General features: G+C 38.4%; 1 protein-coding gene across 2 annotated transcripts; it reads left to right on the top strand.

The window, feature by feature from the left end:
* The first annotated feature begins 32 nt into the window (after window positions 1-32).
* Otud6b (OTU deubiquitinase 6B) lies at window positions 33-17,021 on the top strand. 2 transcript variants are annotated; one of them, XM_036178398.1, is made up of 7 exons: window positions 33-325; window positions 942-1,093; window positions 3,768-3,848; window positions 8,140-8,452; window positions 10,317-10,378; window positions 13,593-13,699; window positions 14,385-17,021. In XM_036178398.1, the coding sequence occupies exons 1-7, from the start codon at window positions 151-153 to the stop codon at window positions 14,467-14,469; spliced, it is 975 nt and encodes a 324-aa protein (XP_036034291.1). In that variant the 5' UTR covers window positions 33-150; the 3' UTR covers window positions 14,470-17,021. The 2 variants fall into 2 exon arrangements, with proteins under 2 accessions (XP_036034291.1, XP_036034293.1); XM_036178400.1 differs by lacking the exons at window positions 33-325; window positions 942-1,093 and adding an exon at window positions 6,588-6,722 and having other exon boundaries at window positions 3,790-3,848.
* The last annotated feature ends 5,821 nt before the right edge of the window (window positions 17,022-22,842 follow it).

The following is a 22,842-nucleotide window of genomic DNA, read 5'->3' as shown; positions in this document are numbered from 1 at the left end:
TTCTCCGTCGCGGAGTCCCAGCTTCCCGCGCGCCGCCCAGAGCGGTGTGCGCGCGCAGGCGCCCTAGCCCATGCCGGCTTCGCCCGGTGTCAGTGGTTAGTGCGGGATCCGGAGCCGCCTTGAGGCGGGGCTGGGCCTTGGCGGCGGCCAATGGCGCCCCGGGTGAGGGTTGAGGGGTGGGAGGTGCTGGGCCGCCTGCCGTGCGCGGCTCCTCCAGCGCGAGTGCCCGGCCACCCAGCAGGCATGGAGGAGGTCTTGGCGGAAGAGCTTGACGAGGAGGAGCAGCTGGTGAGAAGGCATCGCAAAGAGAAGAAGGAGCTGCAAGGTGACGGGGCGGGGGCTGGGAGCGGGGCGTGTGAACCCGGAGGGGCGACCAGCCTGGATTCTAGATGTTCCTCCCCTCAGGAACTTTCGGTCTGTCTTCTCCAGCTCTCCCCCACTCCTTCGGCCCTAGATTGGCAGTCTTCGGGGGTGTCCCCCTGTGCAGCCTGCAGCGGACCCCGAGCCGGTGCCGCGCATGGGCTGCTTGCCGTGGGATGTGCCCGGAGGCCAAGGTCTTGGACCTCCTCTGCCTCCCTTCCCGTGCCTGCCCGGTTCCTGACACTTGACCTTAGTGGTGTGGTCTGAATTGCTTCACTTTGTCTTGCCGGTCACAGAAGAGATATTTGAAAGGCGGAAATTTTATAATTTACAATTTAATGATTTTTTTTTTTTTTTAACTTCATGTTGCCTTGTCAAACCAAACAAATTCAAGGTTGTGATTACGAGGTCTGTGTTGGATCTCAAGCCTCATCCGGGCCTTTCTCTGTATCTGATTGTTGTGTCATGACTAATTGCTTCTATAATCACATTCCATTCTATAATTACACCTCTTCACATCTTATTACTGCTTTTCGCTCTCTTCCTGGGGCTCTGACACGATGGTTTTGGTAACCTTTTAGCCAAAATTCAGGGAATGAAGAACGCTGTTCCCAAAAATGACAAAAAGAGGAGGAAACAACTCATTGAAGATGTAGCTAAGTTGGAGAGAGAAATGGAGCAAAAACATAGTGAAGAACTGGAGCAGTTGAAACTGACTTTCAAGGAGAGTAAGGTATGGGGAATAAAGCTTGTTTCTGAGCCTTGGGAAACAGCTGTCTGAGTTTGTTGAACATCTTACTGTGTACATTCACAAAATTGGCAGTGAAATCAAGTCATGCAGTCAACACACACATCACATTATGTCATTATTATTTTTTGAGACAAAGTGTCAGTAGTTCAGGTTGCCACCCATCTGGATTTGTAGCCGAGGAGAACGTGAACTTCAGATCCTACTCTCTTGGCCTCACAAGTGCTGGGATTATAGGCGTGAACCACCACCACACCCAGCTTTACATTTCCTCTGTATTTTGTGACCAAGCCTTTTTTGTTTATTTTTTTTTTAAGGGAGATCAGAAAAGTATCTACTTACCTAACCCAATGATGAATATGTAAAGTATGCTAGAGAATGTTTCTCCTGAGTGAAAGTTAGAAGACTAGAATGCTTGTCAGGGATTAATGATGAATAACCTCTGGCAAGTTAGTTAACTGGAGAATAAATTTCTCCACATATGACATGGTGGCACAAATGCTTTTGTGTATGGTTACAGGTTCCTATAAAAACCAAATGGACAACAGATGTGAAATCATACTTAAGTCACAAAAAGTGCTTCATGAAACAGTTGCAATGAATAAAGTTTTGTGGTTGCTTTTTGTGTGTATGGGAGTGTGCTAACATGGATCTCTTCAGTGTTTATCATTCTACCTAGCAGTGTATGCCAGCTACCTTGGGTACTGTATGGTCTCTAGTATTTCAATTAATTGTCAGTAATCCTGTAAAACAATCTCTGTAGAATAAATGTAGATAATCACACTTTTCCAGTAGGAAACACACTTAGATTAAGATCTTTGTCCTGAAGTCATAATAGCTATTGAGTGCCAAAAGCTAGAATTTAAAACTAGGCCATCAGTCCCGGCATTGGGTGGCACACATCTTTAATCCCAGCACTTGGTAGGCAGAGGCAGTTAGATCTGAGTTAAAAGTCAGCTTGGTCTACAGAGTGAGTTCCAGGATAGCCAGGGCTACACAGAGAAACCCTTTCTTCAAAACAAAGAAAAACAAAACCAGGCCATTTTTATACCTTTATAATATAGTAATTTGTTGCATGAGTTTTGAATATGAAGAGTCATATTCTATATACTCAGTTACTGTTGATAGGAATTTCTTAGTTCTATGCAAGATCTCATCTTCCTAAGGTTTCATTCATTTTTGTTCTGTTGGCAAGGGAAGAGTTTCTGTGTGTTCATTTACACAGAGTATTAAATATAGTGTCTTTAATTTCTTTACCCAGTCAGTCAGTCATCCTGTTCCTGGCCTGCCTTACTCTTAAAATATTTTTATCTCCAGCCTGGCATGGTGATACATGCCTATAGTCTGAGCACTCAGGAGGCAGAAGCAGGGAGGTTGTGAGATTGAGGCCAGCCTGGGCTTCATAGCAAGACCCCTATCTCAGAACCCAGCAACAGCAACAGAAGAGAAAGCGACAAGAGAACTTTTATTGGGGGCTGCCCGTATAGCTCACCGAGTAAGGGTCTTGCGGTTAAGCCTGACCATCTTGAGTTCTATCCCAGAACTCAACCTCCAGGGAAGAAAGAAAACTGACTCCCATGAGTTGTCTTCTGACCTCCCATATACGTAAGTGTAAAAACAAGGTGTTTTAAGTGTTTAGGCATGCCAGCATTGTGCTGTTCCTAATTGTCTCCCTCTTTTCTAGTAGCAAGGGGTTTGGTTTGCTCTCTTAGGCCTTCTATTTCAAGATTTCCAAAGAGAAAGAAAAGTTTGATTCTTAACCATTGATCACTTGCCTGCTAAGATGCAAATTCTCCAGCCCACCTTAACTGTCCTCTTTTTCATTAACTTAAACTTGTTTTCTTTGTGGCCTTGCTTTGATTCTGAATTCCATTTTTTTTTTTTTTTTTTGTTAATATCCTGTGAATTTTGGTAGAATCAAAACAAAACTAACCAACAAAGAATAGATTGAATAAAGTTTAAATTATTAGAAGTTGATCAGATTTTGATAATTTTATCACTTGGGACATAGTCTCTAGAGACTTTTGCATCTGTTTCAGATGCTTTGAGTTTTATATATTATACTAAAAACTAGCTTGAGTTACAGTAATGTCATACTAGCTGTTTATCCAAGTAGAAGGCTAACTTTTTTCTTTAACAATGTTAACCTTTGAAGTTTAGGGTTGATTGTAAATTGTTAGTGAACTTGTCAATTTGTAGCTAGGAGAAGATAGAAATTGCTCAGTTTTAGCCTCAGAAATTAGTGCTCATTAAATTTTGGCTAGTTAACATGGGGAAGTGACTCTGTTGTTACCTTTAAGAACATGAAGGTAATGAGGAGCACAAATTATTTTGTATGTCAGCATTGATGAACAAGACAGATGCCCTGAAATGAAAGTGAGGTATTTAGAGTAATGGATTAGGTTAAGAAGGAGAGAAGGTATGTAGGAATGAGCCTTGTCTTTGGAGAGCTATGAAAATTCTTGGCAATTTTACAAATTCATCCTTGAAAATAGAGAAAGGTGACAAAACCATACAATTTAATATTGTGTCTAGGGTTGCTGCTCAAACTGGAAGTATTAGTAGCATAATATAAGAATAATTAGTAGTAGCATAACACTTTCAGTAAGTTATAAACATTTTTTAATAATTTCTTTTTTTGAAATGTTTTTTCCTTCAGATAGATTCTGTTGCTGTTAACATTTCAAACTTGGTACTTGAGAATCAACCACCTCGGATTTCAAAAGCACAAAAGAGACGGGTATGAAAGTCATATCACCAAGTATATAAGCTGGTATTATTTCTTAGGTATTATATAAGAAAAGATTAGAAAAAAATGGAGTTCCTTGTCTAGGGACCTGAACTAATTAATGTCTAATAAGTGCATGTCTTATGTCAGATAATATTCTAAGCTATTTATATTGAACTCTTATTTAGTCCTGACAGTAGTCTTGTGAAGTATGATTTCATTTCCTTCTACAGAAGATAATAGGTATAAGACAATGAAAAATAAGATGTCTAGTTTGCAGTTCTTGTAGGGGAGGCAAAGGACTATTTTTTTTTTTCTTAGACAAATACATTATTGTAAACTTAATTTAGACATTTCAAAGACTGGGGTCATATGACTGCACAAAAATTAGTGCTCAGGAGGCTGGAAAGATGGCTCAGACCACACTTGGTTCTCTTTTGTGGGGCTGCTCACAACCATCTATAACTCCATCTCCAGGGAGATATGATGCCTCTGGTCTCCATGGGAACCTGCACTCACATGCGCATACCCCCCCCCCACACACACACACAAACAAACACACATAATTAAAAAAATAAACTTTAAAAATATTTTTTAAAAAATTAATGCTCAGAGATAAAGTAAAGATTTGAACTTAGAAATACAATAAAACACGCAGGGATCCAGAGTTCTGAGAGAATTATGTTGGTATTTATATAATGTTTAATTACACTAAAAATTCAAAGAAGGGAAATTTCTTTATGTCAAATGTTAATGATGTATTATAATTTGAAAGAAAGGTAAATATTTGGACAAAAGACAGTCTACACAGGAGGAATAACATAATAACAAATGTGGGAATGAGATACAGCATTAGATTTATTGGAAATAGTGTATTAATGAGAATGGCATGAGGAGGGTTAAGCCCATTTCATTTTAGAAAAGAAAGTTTAATATTCATATTTTGGTACTGAATTCTACTTTACTAATTCTTTATGTTTTTTTAAGATCTAAGTGCATATTTCATAGGGTTCTTTTAGTATATAATATAGTAGAGCATTGAAGGTTAGTGTTAGACAGAATGGGTGTTTTCCCTCTTAAAGTGTACTTTTGAGGGTCAGACAGGGCCCTAGGCTGCTCTCCAACTCCAGATTAGGCTTCCATAGATTAGGCTTCCATTTCCCTTACTCTCATGACTTTGCATTCAGTTTCAATAGTAGGTAGGTGAAACTGATACCATGTCATATTATGGATATTAAATGGTAAACTGGCCAGGACCATTAATACAAGGCCTGGAGAACTCTAGTGTCAACAAATGATAACATTTATTATGTTAAGTGTATCATAGTCCTCTTAAAAAAATTAGGCCTAAGACAATATCTCTTTTTGTATGTTGCAAATAGTCAAATATCATATTTTTATGGAATTTTGCTCTTGACTAATATTACCATTGTGAATTTCAAAGAATCACTTAGAGCTCATGCTATCTTGAAGGGCTACTCTAGTTCAACTCCTTATTTATGATAGATAGCCATTCTTTTCGTCATGGTTCTACAATTGTCACTTGCTTTCTAGATATCAAAAACGAGGTGTTTTGTGTGCAAGTACCATAACAATTTAAAAAATTTACTTGTATTTATTAATTGCTTCATTTAATACTAGCCTGTTTAAATATAAAATCCAAGGCTGAAGCTCCTCCATTTATCAATGCCTGTTTATCGCTAATAGACCTATCTTCTTTAAAAATTTGTTATTTCTCTCCTGTCTGAACTTAATACATTTTCCACTATACTCTGAACAGTTTAGTAATATTTATAGTCTATTGCTTTATCACTTGGCAGAGAAAATAGTTCCCAGTTTATTACTTGTTAATCCAGTGGGCTTTTGGAGCAGAGAACACTAAATTTTCATAATGTTTAATGGAATGGAACCTGAATTCAGGATGGGCAAATTTGACTTTAGGTGATTTGGAACTGGTCTTTTTGCCAAAGCACCAAGGATTAAGAAGCCATTTAACCACTGGCAGTCGTTTTGGTAGAGAAACAATTCTGGAAGAAAAGCACGGCAATATTTTGGTGATTTATCATAAGACTCTTGGAGTCTCTTAGTTTGGAGAAACATGGGGGCATTTTAGTAAACTCGGGAATTTGTGGCTAGCAGGATGGCTCAATGGATAAAGTTGCTTGCTGCCTAGCCTGAGGACTTGACTTAATCCCTAGAATGCACTTGGTGGAAGTAGAGAACCAACTGCTTCAATCCCCCACCCCTCAAAAAAGGTAGAAATAAAATAATTGATTTCCAAAAATAAGGAATTTGAGAGATAGAATGAGATCTAGTTTCTTTATTTTACAAAGGAGAAAGATGATATCTAAGTTATCTCAGTGAGAGAGAAAGTTTAATACTAACCTGGACTAGTGCCCAAATCAACATGACTCCAGTTTTGCTAGCAATGTGTTTATGAGTTCCATACTCTTGTTTTCCATCTATTTTTTTTTTTTTAGTAGACTTTATTGCCATTCTATCTCTAGCACTATCTTTGTAGAAAAGTACCTGATGTTGGAAACTCCCACAGAGACAAGAAAGAATCCAATGAATTTTCCATCTGATTTAATGAAAGCAGACTCATTTGCTTTTTACTTCTGACGCAGATCATTAGGCAAGAAAAGATAATGATAGAATTAGTAGAGACTTACAGGCTTTTCCATTCTGTCAGTAAAAAGTGAATGACATTAACTCCAGCTGCCATCTGCCCCAACCTTTATTCTGATTCAGGTGCCTGCATAGAAGGAGCTCTGTGTGTTGTCCCTGTCCCTGCTGTGCTCTAACCAGCTGTATGGCCTTGGGAAATCTTTCTGCGTGCTGTTTCCTCAGAAGAGGAAAATGAGGGGTTTGGATTAGATGTCTAAGGTGCTTATTCTTCCTCTCCCCACTGAACTGGTTTTAGTTTTTATGAAGTAATAGTGCCACCTTGTGTTTTAGGATTTATATCCATGTCCACAGTTGTACTGAACAGTGAGGTAAAGCATGCTGCTTTTCTCATGGTTCAAGCTGGAAGAAAAATCCTAGGGTGGTTTATGTTTTATTAGTGAGCTATTACTTCTTAGCTTGATTCAGGTACTTAAACCCACAAACGAACATTTGAAGTTCTCTCACATGGCACATGATGGCAGTCATTCAGTTTATTGAATTGTGCCTTCCTGTTCTGTCCCAAGGGGACTGAAGTTAGAACAGGAAAGTCCTTACCTATTGTTCCCTGTGGAATTTACTAAATCAACATTTTTAGGGACTTGAGAGATGGCTTAATGGTTAAGAGCACTGGCTGCTCTTCTTGAGGACCTGGGTTTGATTCCCAGTCCTGGGATGGTGGCTTACAGTCATCTGTAACCTGTCTTTAGCCAGCAACCTTATTTCTTGATACTTTTCTCTTATGTGCTAGTACTGTGAATTGTTTTTAGCTATGAAACATGGATGTTCTCTGGCTTATAATTCTTACTACAGCTATTGGGAAAGTTCTCCTTTGCCCCCCAATTTCCCACTGCACTCACTAACAAATCTCTTGTTGACTTCACTGAACCCTACAACATGCCTGGATAATGCAGTCATGGGAAAAATCTCAAGAATTTGTATTTCCTTGTTTAAATGGAAAGCAAGTTATATTATATAGAGAATAATGCCATTTTTGTTATAAAGGATGTGCCACATTTTCTGTAATTGTATTGGGTTTATTATGGTGCATAGAAGAGGAATCTAGGAGGATGTGTCCCCAGAGCTGTAGAGAGCACTAGGATTTAGAGGGATTTTAGTCTATCTGTAATACCTGAATTACATATAAGCAAACTTTTAAAAAGTCAGTTGCTTTATTAACTATATGTAGAGGTGCTATCTCCACTTTAAGGAAACAGATGTACCTGTAGTACCTGTTTGTGCCCTTCAGGTAGTTTTAACATAGTAAATCCACTGTGGCAGAATGATACAACTGGGTTAGTCTGGGCTTAAATGTGATCCTGTGCTTTAAGACTGAGGACAGCTGAATCTTTTTAATGTTTTTGAGATAGGGTCATATTCTGTAGCCCTGGCTGTCCTGAAACTTGTTATGTAGACCATGCTGGCCTCGAACTCACAGAGATCCCTAAGTTCCTCTGCCTCTCAAGCTCAGCAGACAAGTGAATCTTAAGACAGTACTTTGAAATCAGCCAGTAAAGTTGTTGACATATTTTTAAATTGACCTTATGAGGACAGTTGTGGGAGAAGGAAAATGGCAAAAAATTTCAAAATGTGAATTAACTAATTATTATCACTTAACTTTCCTATATTCTTGTTCTAGGAAAAAAAGGCTGCCTTGGAAAAGGAGCGGGAAGAAAGGATAGCTGAGGCTGAAATTGAGAACTTATCTGGAGCCAGACATGTAGAGAATGAAAAACTTGTTCAGATATTGGCAGCCAGAGAATTAGAAATTAAACATATTCCATCTGATGGTCATTGCATGTATGGTGCGCTTGAGGATCAGCTGAGAGAACAGGACTGTCCTCTGACTGTGGCTGCCCTACGGAAGCAGACTGCTGAGTACATGCAAAGTCATTCCGAAGACTTCCTGCCATTTTTAACAAACCCCAATACAGGAAACATGTATACTCCAGGTAGTTTAGTTTTCTTAACTACATTTTGTTAGTGGTTCTGGTTTTCAAATAAAGTGCTTCTTGGGTATAGCATGTAAGACCTTTCTTTCTTATGAAGAATACAGATCACTAAAATGTAGGCATAATTATTTTTTATAATTTGAATAGATGTAGATATATTTTACTTTATCTCTTAAGTACTTAACAATTTTGGAGTTAAAATATGTTATTACTATATGTAGGTCATTAGGAAAATAAGATAGGGGTAGGGTTAGTCATTGAAAGGTGTAATTCATGTTTAACAAAGTTAGAGGGAGGTGAGTTTTGATAGTCTTTGTAAGTATGTTTGTGTAGGGCTTCAAGACCATGAGCAAACAATGATTGTGAAAACTAACTTAATCATATTCAGGGAAGTATAATAAGCTATAGCTAGGAAGGTTACTAGTTAAGTAAAGTTTGATTTCACAACCCTTCATGAACAATAATCTCCCCTCTTTATTAAAATAAATTGATAATTAAGGAAAGTTTTTATGATATATAAAATTCACAACTTACAAAAACATGTACAATTTGCAAACAAGTCTGAAACCAAGTCCAAATCTAGAAGGGCTTCAGGAATGTTAAGAATAAGGAAATGTAAGGACGATCATAGGTAAGGCAGTTTCCACTGGGGGAGGGGCTAGAGAAGGGATGGTTCAGGCTGACTTTCCTTTAATGGAACCTGCCCTCCATGGAAGAAGGTAGAACATAGCGCAGAATGGACAGAATTGAGCACAAGCAGTTGAGTTGGTTGTTTGTGGTGAGTGAGGCATGTGTTAGGTATCTGTGGATAGATCTCAAATGTGACTTCATGTATCATAGTCCTTAAATTTGTCTACACAACTCTGCTAGTGGTAGATCATTCAATTCATGTATCAAAGAAAAAGACAAAAGTGTTAGTTAGTTCATTCAGTAAATTTCTATTGAAGGCCATGGTATTCAGTAGGTACTGTTTTGAAAATGCAAAAGAGATTAACGCATGGGGCATATTTTTCTTTTAGTTCTCATAGCTTTTCTTCCCTTCCTTGGACTGGAAGGATGTTTGGCCCCATTTTATGTGTATAGATGTTTTGCCTACATGTACGTCTATACACCATGTGTGGGCCTTACGTCCTTGGAGACCAGAAGAGGATATCAGATCATTTGTAACTGGTGTTACAGACAGATGTGAGCTCTCTTATGGGTGCTGGGAATTGAACCCCAGGTTCTCTGGAAGACCAGCAAATGCTGTTAACTACTGAGCCATCTCTCCATTTCATGTTTAGCCCATTTTAATATGCTGCACTTGAGGGTATATGTGTACTGTAATATGCCTATTGTAAACTCAGGGATTAGGTCTTTTACTTTTTTTCAGAGATTCAGCAAAATCTCCCTTTACTAAAAGTGACACTGATACAGATCATGTAAAGATACGTAAAATGACAAGCTGAGAAACTATTTGCTGCTACCCATGGGGAGATCGGACAAAGATCCTTTCACTTTCCATAGGCTCTTAACAGTAAGCCTCATTGTAGAAATGCCACATATTTTAGCCATGTATGTCATTTCACATGCAATTGTGGCTGTAGAACATTTGTCAGAATAGTGAATTTGTTGACACTCTTAGGATGATGAGAAAAGTCAGTTAATGACCTATATCTCTGGGTCCCAGGTTGAAGGCAAGGAGTAGAAATGCTTTGCTCTTGCATAGAAAGATGGTGGAAAGTTGGGGTGGGTGTATTTAATGTGCTTTTGGGAATTAGATTACATTTTTAAAGGACATTTTACAGAAGGGAGATGTTTTGGACTTGGATGTTTTTATCAGGGATTGTGTGATGATATAAAAATTGTGGTGTATTCTCTACAGAGGAATTCAGAAAATACTGTGATGACATTGTAAACACTGCGGCATGGGGAGGTCAGCTTGAGGTAAGCCTGGAAGTTCATAGTGTATGGCTGTTAAACTAGTTATGGATTCCACTTGTAGGCTGCACACAGCTTTTTCAGCGAAACCTGGTTTCTCTTTGAAGATGCCTTTCCTTCCTACATTTGCCATTTCTCTACCGACAAAGAAATAGGGAGTTACACACTCTTTCCCTGGGGTTAGACCGTGCACCTTTGAGTAAGTGAATCACGACTTAGAGAAGCTGATGTTGCATCTGAATGTTTTCATTTGTGATGCTTCTATGGCCAATCTGATTTTTCTGTATGTAAAAAACAATGAAGACAATAACATGAAGACTTGCCTGATGTGATAGTGCACATCTGTAGTGCAATCTTGGTGCTAGCCTGGGTTATGTAGGGAGAGACTTTTTTTTTTTTTTTTTTTTTGAACTGAGGATAGAACCCAGGGCCTTACGCTTGCTAGGCAAGCACTCTACCACTGCGCTAAATCCCCAACCCAAGACTTTTTTTTTTTTTTTTAAAGAATTATTATTTATTATGTATACAGTGCTCTGCAGGCCAGAAGAGAGCACCAGATCTCATTACAGATGGTTGTGAGCCACCATGTGGTTGCTGGGAATTGAACTCAGGACCTCTGGAAGAGCAACCAGTGCTCTTAACTTCTGAGCCATCTCTCCAGCCCAAGGAGAGACCTTAAATAAAACGAAAGAAAGAAAGAACAATTAGAGATTTTATTCCATGAAAGTGAATTTCAATCTAGTAGATCAGTGTTGGTAAAAGAACTTTACATCAAAAATAGAAATGAACCAGGATCAGACATTAAATGCCTGTAATTCTATCACTAGGGAGGCTGAGGCCAGAGGATGAGGCATTAAGACCAGCTTAGGGTATGCAAAATGAATATTTTGTATAAAATCTACTAAAACACATTTGTTACAATTATCTGTTGAGTTCCTGCTTATTACTTGAAGGCAATAAATTGATGCATTGACTTGTTATATAAGAAAACAATATCTTCAGACACATAGAAACTTAACATGACTTCTTTGAGCTCTAATTTTTAGAGTTTACTGTTAATCGTGCTTAACTACAACAAAGCGGTCCGAGGTGGTAGAGAAAAGATGAGGCGGTGAATCTAGGCTCATGTTCAAACCTTTCCTTTGTGCCTTGGCTGAGTCTTCAGCTTTTTGACCTCTAGTTTTAAGATGACGTAGTCGAATGCTGTGACCTTAGCCAAGGTAGGGAGGACGTGAGGCATGCGAGTTTGAACTCAGATGCCAGTGACTCCAGCAGTGTTAGTACTGTACAGGTGGCTGAGTGTCCTCAGTCCTCTGCCTCTGAGGACTTCTTAAACTTTGCTTGAAGATGAGGTGCGAATCAGTCATTCCTTTGCAGTCATTTTTTATACAGTGCTATAGTTGGACCTCTCCACCAGAGGGAACTGTCCCCATTAGTTTGTCTCCTGACTCAGACACTGCAGATGTTCCACTAGCTTTGTGATGGTGGGAATAAAGAGACTTGAACTACTTCCAAAGGTTCACAAAGGAATATGATGATATTGGATTCTGTTAGATTGAGATCATTTAATTGAGACAGTTTTTAAAAACATCTTTGGAAGGATATTTGCTCATTCATTGCTTGTGAATTCCTTTGAAGTACAAATTGTTGATTTCACAGTGGGATAAATGTATATATTATCAATCAAAACCAAAGTCAAAAGCAAACCTTAGTGTGTGTGTGTGTGTGTGTGTGTGTGTATGTTTTCATGAGTGCCAGAGCAGACTTCCTGCAGTCAGGAAAACTTTCAGGAGCTGATGCTGTCTTTTCACCAAGTCTAACAAACTCCAGCTGTCAGGTGGGTGAGAAGGGCCTTCATCTGCTTTGCCATCTCTCTGGCCCTATTAGATGGCTTTTTGAAAACATTGCTTTGCACACTATTCTGTGCTAGTTTTAAAAAAAATTAAAAATAATGTATCAAAGGAATATTTTGCAAAACAATAAAGGATTTTATTTATGCAGCAGAATCCTTTTCATATTCTTGAATTAATTTTTAACATCATTCAAAACCTCATAAAGGTTCTATGTAACTTTTGTAATTGGGCTGATGCATAAATTAGCAATCCATGTTGGAAGGCTGGCAGTGACAGATTTGATTATGAACTCAGGTTCTGGAGTCAGCTTCTTCAGTTAACAGGGTCATTTAATTTTTTCTTTGACCCAGGGAATACTTTTAGCATATTTCTACTTCAGATTCTAGGTGTTAAAAATAACAGTAACGTGGGTGTGGCTGCTCACACCTGTAACACTAGTACTTAGAATGCAGAGGCAGGAGGACCCCTGCAAGTTGAAGCCAGCCTGGTTTACATAGCAAGTTCCCATCCAGCTGGGCCACATGGTGAGAACTCTTATCCAAGCAACATCAACAAACAGGCAAGCTGTCTCCAATAAAACCCAAACCAAAACCAACTCACCACTATCTGCTCCATGAAGTTATTATGAAGACAGGATGAATTAATTCACATAAAGTATATACATGATTATAGTGCTTAGTTATAGCATGTCATTTGCCATTAGCATTATTTTATTAGTGGCTATTGTTTGTTAGGCTTTAAGCTCTATGGTTATATTGCATATTACAAAATTAAGGTAGTACAGCATGCTGACCAGATGGAGATTCCATCATAGGCCAGAATAATTCACATACATACCTTGTTCTTGCTGAAAGTTCCAGAACAGCAGTTCTTGATGCTGACTGCAGCAGCATCATCCTAGAAACTTTCAAAAGTGAACCTCATGTTTTGCCAGATCCTATCCCCTTTCCCTTGGCTGGTAATGATTTGATCTGATGCTTAGCCACTAGTGCTTAAAAATTGTATCATTATGAAAAATGGAATGTTTTCAAGCCAGAGACTGGTATAATAATCACAGTCTATCCTTCACCCATTTCACCACACTTGACATTGGTATTTTTACAAAACTGTTGTGTGTCCAAGGCTTGAGAAACTTCTGCCTTTGATGCAGCCTTCTGCTTACTTATGTATTTATTTCTTTTTAATTTTTTCATCAATTCAGCAAATACTAAGTGTCCTCTTACCTGAGCTGCTGGTACTATTATGAATAGAGCAGCACATCTTTGCTTTGACTGGTTGCCATGTTCTATGTATGTACTTCAGTAGTTGTGATTTGAGTAAGATTTGTAATTTTGTTTCTCTTGCTAATCTTATTTTTCCCCCTATAGCTAAGAGCTCTGTCTCATATTTTACAAACACCAATCGAGATACTCCAAGCAGATGCTCCTCCTATTGTAGTTGGTGAAGAGTATCCAAGGAATCCTTTAATACTAGTGTGAGTATCTAAGAATATTTACTCTTTTATTTTTCATATTTGCGACAAAAAGAGATGTGAGGAAATTTTAGATTATGTATACTAATTAAAATGCTATAATTAGCTAAATTAATTCTGCTTTATGTTAAAGGCAATCAGAACTGGAAAACATCAGAATGTGTGGTTTACATAATTGCTTCGACTGTTGATTTTTTTTCTCTCTATGGGCTAAGAATAAAGTCCTTTCAAAAGGCTGTAAAATTTCAGCACTAGTTTTGTGTGTTGCCCAGATTGACATTAACTAAGTTTTAATTAGTACAAAAGGTAGGATCATTCAAACAGCCTTTCATGTTGTGAATGTATTTGCATGGGTGAGAATTGGCCCCTCACAGTCAATATGGAGGGTTTATTTCTCCAGTTTCTTACTAGCTGTTCTTACATTGATGGTTTGAACTTAGTGAGACTGAGCTCATTGAGCCATCAGCATCTCAGCCTTTGCTCCTCCAGTGATTGGAATTACTTGCTAACTGCCAGCACTTGTGACATGATGTTGAGCACAATGCATGTGCTCTTATATAGTCAATGATACCTCTGGATTGGGACTTTTCAGGGTGCTTAGTTACGTATGTCAGTATGCTATGTTCATTTACATATAGTAAATACCTCCTCAAATGACTTAGTTCTTTTCTTTTTTTTTTCATTTCAGATACATGAGGCATGCATATGGCTTAGGGGAACATTATAATTCTGTCACACGGTTGGTGAACTCAGCTACTGAAAATTGCACCTAGTTTACAAAATGTTACACTATGTTTTATAGAGTGTGCCAGTCTGCATATTCCTACCAAGTGCTAGATTGTTGTAAATGCTACTGAAAAACACAGCTACCTTAAGTCAGTTTTATGAATAAGTTTGCTAACAGGCTTTTTAGAAACATGTTGGATTAACTTGAACCAGTGCCCTCTTAGTGGCATTCCTAGAACTTAAAGTCTGTTGTGGAGAACATCGTTCATAGACCAAGGTGTTCCACTTCTCATTAATGAGTTTTAGTTATCTTGGACATTCTGATGTTGAATAAATTTTGTTTTAAATTTTGGTCCCACAACTCTATATTCCCAAAATAAGTATTTTGATCGAGTTTTTCCTAAAGTGCGGAGACTGTCTCTGTCATCGTAGGAGCATGTTGTAGTGTCAGCAAGTTCATTAATGCTTATGAAATGAGTGGTTGTAGTAACTGGTAGGACTAGGCTCAGCAAGGTGAACGAAACTTGTTATGTAGCACATCTCAGCAGCCAAGCAGAAACTACTTTTAGGAATTTTTAATACTCACATGAGAAGTAAGCATTAAGTTCAGTGAAGTTCAAAGAAATGAAACAAAACCCCTGGTAAACAGGTGTTCATTGTATCTGTCTTCAACCTTTTTAATGAATTAGAGATTTCCCTTCTCTGTGTATAGCTTTAAAAAGACTGACCTTTGTGTTGCTGTTTTTTCAGCTTGAGGCTGGAGTTACTTTGTGTCTTTATTCTCCTCACAACTGAGAATTTTTTACATTTTCTTGCATTTTCCCCAACACGTGGCCTTGCTTTCCCTAGAGCCTTTTCCACTAAGAAATAACCAGTGGCCTTCCATTGCTCACCTGTGCCAAGTGGTGCTTTAGTAATGCAGAAGGGGCCAGGGGCACATTCTCCTTAAATCTGCCCCTTCCCAGTTTGTTCTAACAACATCTCTGCTTATGCTCACTTTCTAGGATTTAGAGAAGCCCTGGCTAAAGATTATGTTGTTACATATTGTCTCACTTTTTTTTCCACTCAAATGTCTAATAATTTTATTATATGTATAAGTAAAGTCGAAGGTCACTGTTCAGGAGCTGAGAGCTGAAAATTAGTACAGAACAGTCTCCTGAGGAATGATTTTTGTAACTGGGATTTCAAATCACTTCTGACAGTGTTCTTTGTAAGAGGATTGTACCCACGTATGTACGTGTCTGCCATTCTTAGGTAGCACAGTACCGTGGGATCGGGACACAGCTCTAGGAGAGCACTTGCTTATCATGCACGAGGCTCCAGGGTCAGTTTCTAGCACCAACAAAACAAAACAAATTTATGAAAATGAAACTTTTTTGATTTGATCTGTTTTCTTTTCAAGCTAGAAATATAATAAGATTGAGCATCACGTTTATAATATTTGGGCTTTTGATTCATGTATACTGTCTGTGAGTAAATAATGGGCTTATGATGTTAAAAGCAGGTAGCACTGTGGCAAGCTGGCAGACTGGTCAGCAGAGCAAGTCAGGCCTTTTGAGATCATTCCAGCAGACTAAAATATGCCCTGCCTCCTGCATGGTATGTTTAAAGGGCGCCTGCTTTGTAACTTCTGATTTTTTTCTCTGAAACTGACAAAAGAATGAAGTTGTAAATTGAATACTTTGAGTTTAGTTTAAAGTAATATTATCTTTATGTTAAATTATCAGCATTGAGGATTAACAAAACAAAATATTATGAAACTTTGTTACTGAAAATTCCATTTTTAACAAAGATAGTCTAAAATAACTCATAAATGTTTTGTTGTTTTGACAAGATTTTAAATGTACTTAATTATGTATGTCTGTATTTTGTGTATATGTTTTATTTTAAAATGGCCAGTAAATTTATGAATAAAGTGTATGGCCAACTTCTACCATTTTAGCTTTAAATGAAAAAAAAAAGTCTTTTAAGAATGGCAGTTGTTAATTTAAAGACAACATATGTGAATTAGATTTGCTGCTGCTGGTGGTGGTCTAATGGGAATCCCATGAGTGTTCTTTAGTCCTGATTGGAAATGTATATGGCAGAATCTGGAATTTGTCTTCAGCCAAGAATTTTATTCACTTACGAATGTTTACAACTTGTAAAAAGTAAAACAAAAAATGTGTAACTATTATGAGTAAGGTAGATTTGCTCATATTATATGATGTTTGCCGAAAGAATAAATATAAAGGAGTTGAATCAACATGTATATGTTCAAATTGTCGATTTTTTTTAACAGTTTCAGAATTTAGAACTCATTTGCTTTAGAGTTTTATCCAGCTTTTATTTTTCTTTAAATATTGAGAATAATACAATCAAAGATTCTTGTATTTAAGGGACTATGTGTGTATATATATATGTATGTATATCACTATGCCCAAAGTAAAGAGAGATGAGAAAATAATGGCTAGTTAAGCTGCTATTAGAAGTGAGGCTTAGGACACATTGGTCAATGGAGGTTTACTTTGGGTCAGTAATTCTTTAAAACATTGTAAGATTCATGAGTGTTTTTTTAAAAAAGGATTCTCATTCATAAATTATTGACAATTCATAAGAATGGGAACTGTGCCCGTTGGTGTCTGTGTGATTTGGTACCTGCACATAATTGTTAGTACATTTTCTTGATCAAATTGGCAAGAACCAGTGAAGAAGCAAATCAACTGATTGTTGAGAATGTAACTGATAGTTTCATGACTTTAGTTTTTAACATTTGAGCAAATGTGTTTTTTCTAAATTTGTATGACCCATTTATTCTGTCCTGATTTAAATCTTATTTAAAAATCTTTTTTTCTCCATCTTTAAACTCTGGTAGCATCAATTCTTTTCTTTGAATCAACTCTTGTTTTCTTCTGATTGAACCCTGACTCTCCTCACTCAGCACCCCCTGACTCTTCACTCAACACCCCCTGACTCTCCTCACTCAGCACCCCCTGACTCTCCTGACAGAGATCTGCCTGGCTCTGCCTCCCAAGTGCTGGGATTAGAGGCATGCACCAGCACTGCCTGGTTTGTATGTTTTTTAATTAGATTTTTGAGCAGTTCATCTAAATAGGTGGTAATTAAATTGCTTCTCTAGAATTTGGTTCCATTGGCAAAATAATAAAAACTTAGTATAAGATGTTAAGTTTTTGTGATGCTTTCATGAACTTAAGGAAAGTTGTTTAAAGGTTATATTCTTTATCAGATGCACTAAAGCCCCCTTATTTATGAAGCTATGTTGGTTGTACTTGGGTTGAAGTTTAAAAATGACCTAAGCATAGAGTGGATAATGTTGTATTTCTCCTCAGTGACTTAGTCTTACATTTTATGAACTGCTAGTAGACAGCCAATCTTCTAACCCATATAAAGTTCTTTATCTACCATTTCTGAGAGGTTCTCACTCATATCTAAGAAATACAATGAAGTAGTGATGGATAAAGATGTGGATAACTGCATGTGGTGGTATGTGTCTTAATACCAGTACTCACAAGGCAGAGGCTGGCAGATCTCTGTGAGTTCAAGGCCAGACTGGTCTACATAGAGAGTTCTAGATTAGTCAGGGCTATACACTAAGTCCTCATCTAAACAAAAGAGAAGAATAAGGAAGAAGGATATTGTCCCATGAATGGATGCAGGGAGGCAGGTACTTGATGTTATAGTATGTATATGTTAACACCTATGTCAGCCCTAGTACTGCTTACATTTCAGTGTTTGTTTAAATAATAGTAGAAATCTTGATTTAATTGTGTATGTGAGATTGCATAAAAGCAAATAGAACTTTTATTGAACACTTACTTTGTGCCAGGAGCTGGCTAAATAGTTTATGTGCATGGGCTTGTTCACGTCTCAGAGTGTAGCTATTTTCATCCACTATAAAAATGATGGGATGAGACTTGAAGAGTCATGAGTTACTTGTGCATGCCACAAGGTTCGTCATCAATAAGGCTCTCAGTGGAAGACAGGCCTGTGGCTGTCCAAGGCCCGGATATCAAACCCTCTATTTCCATATTTGCTTTAAAAAGTGAACCAAGAGAAACCAATGCCATTTATTATAGGACAGAGAATTTGTACAGCAGTCTTGAGTACATGAAGCATCTGCTAGTTTGAAATCTTTTACCCGAAGTCCCAGACCACAGTCTAATCACAAAATAAGCTTGCCAAAACAAGTCAAGTAAACACATTGGTTTCTTCCATCATCTGTAGTTATGAACTCCTGTTTTTTCATGTATTTTCCTGGCTTTCAAAACTCTGTCCATTTGTCACAGGGGCCTTTTACAATTAGAATCAGTCAGGTCCTTTCATATCATAGAGTTTTGTCAGTGCAACAGGCCTTCTCTGTATTAGTGAAATCATGGCTGTTGTCACTTTAAGGTCCTTGACATCCTAGGATATATAATTTAGCGTTCTCACAGCACTTTGTACTTCCGAAGTCATTTATAATCATTAGTTAGCTAGTTCCCATGCGTCTCTGTGGACTAGACTTGTATCCTGTCTTGTTTTCTGATGAGAATGGAGATAAAGCCAGTTTGACTGACTTGGCGCAGTTCACGTAATAAGTCATTAACTCTGGTCTGGATTAGCATCCAGCCTTAGATTCTTGGTCCTGTACTGGGTTCACAGGCTGGTGTTTTAAAAAGCTGATGATTTTTCAATTTTCTTGCCAAATGGTTTGATTTTTGCTTGCTGGGAAAGCTTCTAATGCCAGCATTCCATGAGGCTCTGCAGCAGGCAGTTGTTCAACAACCCTCTGATTTGCAGTTGCCCACACATAGGGAGGGGTGTATTTAAGATACAGGTCCAAACTAGAAAAAACTGAAAGAGGGCTATCCTTTTTTTCATCCCATTCCTAGGTTTCTAATGTGTATAAACATGGACTTTCTCAACTGTCCTGCCTTATCATGGGACCCTCCCTACCCCCTCTCCATACCCTAAATTGTTTTCTAGTGCACCTGCCAAAGACTGGTTGCAGTCACAGCCTTACCCGTCTATAGCCTGACTTCTCACCTCCACTCCCCTCTGTCTCTTGATAGTGCAGAAGCCTCCCCATGGAGGGCTGGATGCAGCAGTGCTAGGCAGCGCTGTGCAGTTTGACCTGGGTAGTCTCTTGATGCTTTAAATTTGTGGACCCTCAGTTTTCTTTGTTCACCTGAACTTTTTTTTTTCTTTTTGGTTTTTCGAGGCATAATTTTTCTGTGTAACAGCCCTGCCTGTCCTGGAACTTGTTTTGTAGACCAGGCTGCTTTGAAACTCAATAGAGACCCGCCTGCCTCTTCCAAGTGCTAGGATTAAAGGCGTGTGCCACCACTGCCACTGTCTAGCTGTTCACCTAAGCTAAATAAATAAATATGTATTGAGTGTCTGCTCTGTCCTGTTATGCTGTTAGAGATTGTCAAACGTGGCTTAGTATTTAATGGCAAGGGGGAAATAGGAAACAAACAAAAAAATAGAAGGCATAAACGCTAACTGAAGTTTAAAGTCTGCTTTGTGGAAACGATTCTGCTTAGTACAAAGGTTTCCTAGGCAAAATGAATAGCATGAGCAAAGGGGTAATTGTGTCTGATGCCCTTGCAAGTGGTTTTCCAAGGGCTATAAAAGGAATGGCCTGTTATGTACGTGATGTCAGATTTTGGCATTTTTAGTCTGCTAGTGGGGATATTTTATAGCAGATGTTCAGATTTTATTATAGAAAGGTAGTTGATGCTGGGATATAGCCCAGTGGTAGTGTTTACCTATTATGTATGAAGCCTTGAGTTCAGTTCTCTACAAGAGAAAGAATGGCAGAAGTCAGATATGTGATAATTGGTAGTTTTGTGAGTATGTAGTGTAAATATAAAGCAGTCCATGTGAGAAGCCATTTGACTAGCATTAGGAGGAGAAGCACACAGGGAGGGCATGATAGGGTGGATTTGTGCTGAACCACCTTAGCAAAGCTCAAATTTCAGCACAGAATCTTGTGTAGTTTTAGGCCAGTTCTGGCTATAAGACGTTACACACACAGTTTAGAAGTTACAGCTTGGTAAACAGTACAGTTTAAGTTGCAGGGATGTTATGGTTCATCTTTAGTGTTAACTTGACCAGATTTAGAACTACTTAGAGACATACTTCTGGACATGTCTGAGGATGTTTCTAGAGAGGATTAATGGAGAGCAAGGCCTGCCCTCAAAGTGGGTGGCACCTTACAAGAGTGAGGGCCCAGGGAAAAGCTCTCTGTATTTGTAACTCTTTCCTGCTTTAGTGTGTCTGTTGTCGCCACCATCACTAGCTGCTGCCCTCAGACCCAGCTGCTTTGACCTTCCTGTGTGAACTCTAGACCAGCAACTCTCCAGGGAGCTTCCAGGATTTCATTACCAGACTGTGACAGCTGAGGTGTCTTCTTCCATAAACAGAGTGGCTCCCTGGCCTCTGCCACTTCATCTTGAAGACAATCATTGTTAGACTCCCTTGTCCCTAATGCATAAGCCATTCTATTGAATCTCTGTAACACACACAGAGGCCTGCCTGATAGGGCACAGCATGCACTTCCGGTTTTGCTGGCTTACTCATTGAGTGCATTCATGCTGAGCTTGCATTTTCTCTTTACTTCTGTCAGATCTCCTTCAGCTTCTCAGAGCAGGCACAGCATTGGGTACAGAAGCAATAGCCCTCACTGGCTCCTAAATTACATGAGTTCAGGTTACACAACAAATCCCATTTTTATATGCCTTTTTTTCCTTTTTTTTTTTTTTTTTGGTTTCATTTTCTGATTTAAATTCTTTTGCTGCTGTATCAAAAATACCTAAGTGAATTTTGGGAGTGGCTCTGGAATGTAAGGAAAGTCTTGTATAAACTATTAATGGGAGACTTACGTCATAATAGGAGGCTATTGATGAAGGTTAAAGAAGTGAGGGACATATCAAGCTAAAACAAACGTAACTTCTACTATGTAGCAGAGAGTTTAGTAAGGTTACTTGGATTAACAGTGAGAAATGAGCATATGTCACCAACTCAATGCTCTAGCTAATGGGCTTTCTAAATATTTTGTCAAAAAATGCCTTCAGAATGATAGTAGAAGATGAGAGAGATGAGCAGGAATAAAATTTAAATACAAAGGATCATGGCTTTGAGAGTTTGAACAATAAAACATTTCATTTCTAGTGTGATGACTATAGTTGGTTGTATAATCTCAATGGACTACATCTGCGATTAATTAAAACCCAAGTTGCTGTGTACACCTGTAAGGGTTTTTATTTGATTGGATCATTTGAGATGGGAAGCTCCACCTTGAATCTGTGCCACACCTGTGCCACCTATCAGCCTGTATGAAGGATATGGAAGAAAGAAGCATTTGCTTTTTACCTGCTTGTTTGTGCTCTCATTGTCAAGGGCATTCCCCACTTGTATTAGAGTCTACTTCTAAAGGATTCTTATATACCCTGAAGACCAGCTCAGATGTCCAGCCTCATGATGGACCGGTGGAACAACCATTGGATTCTTGGACTTTCTGTTGGGAGACAGCCATTGTTGGAATAGTCAGACCATAAACTGTAAGCCTCTGTAATAAATCTTAAGTATCATTCTGCCAGATCTGATTCTTCAGAAAATGCTACTACACTTAGTCTCTCTAGATAGTAAATGATGCTAAAAGATAGAAATGTCTTCCAGATAGAGCAAATCTTGAAAACTGTAAAGGAAGTGCAAAGATGAAGCTGATGATACATAGATTTTCTCTAGAACCCAGGAAAATTAAAAGTCCCAACTAAGTGGCTAGAACCTTAAAGGTACAATTCCAGAGCAGTTTCACATGGAAATCCAAGATAAGAGAGCTGGTGAGGTGGGTCAGCAAGTAAAAGTGTTTGTCACGAAGCTGGGCACCTGAGTTCAGTCCCTGGATCTTACATGGTGGAAGGAGAGAACTGGCTCCCACAAGTTGGCTCTGTCCTTCATATGTATGCTGTGGCACTCCTTACTCTCCTACTAAATATAAGAAAAAAATTTTCTTAAAGGAAATCCAAGATAGAGACTGCACATGCCAGAGGCAGTTGTGGATGTAAATCTTGCTTGAGAGTATGTTATAAACTTTTGAAAGGCCCAGTGAATTTTTTTTTAAGGATTTTTATGTTTGGGTAGAACTCAAGGAATGCGAAAAATAGACCTTAGTGCACTGTTGGTAGGATTGTAAAAATGGTACAGTTACTATGAAATACAGTGTGGCAGTGCCTCAGACGAGTCTATTTACCAGTACTGTTTGACACAGTTATTCCACTCCTACTGTATATACCCTAGCAAAATGAAAATGTCTACATTTTTAATGCTTGAATCAATGTTATTTTTAAGATCCAAGAGGCTGAAACAGCCCAAATTCCCTTCTAGCAGATGCACAGATGAATAAAAAGTGATATGTAGGTATAGTGGAATATTAT

Source organism: Onychomys torridus, chromosome 2, assembly GCF_903995425.1.
Source record: "Onychomys torridus chromosome 2, mOncTor1.1, whole genome shotgun sequence".
NCBI classification, from domain to species: domain Eukaryota; kingdom Metazoa; phylum Chordata; class Mammalia; order Rodentia; family Cricetidae; genus Onychomys; species Onychomys torridus.
Note: the sequence above shows the minus strand (reverse complement) of the source record. Positions and strands in the feature narration are given on the sequence as shown.

Coding starts and splice junctions, on each gene's coding strand:
- Otud6b (XM_036178398.1), top strand. CDS start 151: ATGGCGCCCCGGGTGAGGGTTGAGGGGTGGGAGGTGCTGGGCCGCCTG. Junction 3,849..8,139: donor CAAAAGCACAAAAGAGACGG/GTATGAAAGTCA, acceptor TTCTTGTTCTAG/GAAAAAAAGGCTGCCTTGGA. Junction 10,379..13,592: donor CATGGGGAGGTCAGCTTGAG/GTAAGCCTGGAA, acceptor TTCCCCCTATAG/CTAAGAGCTCTGTCTCATAT.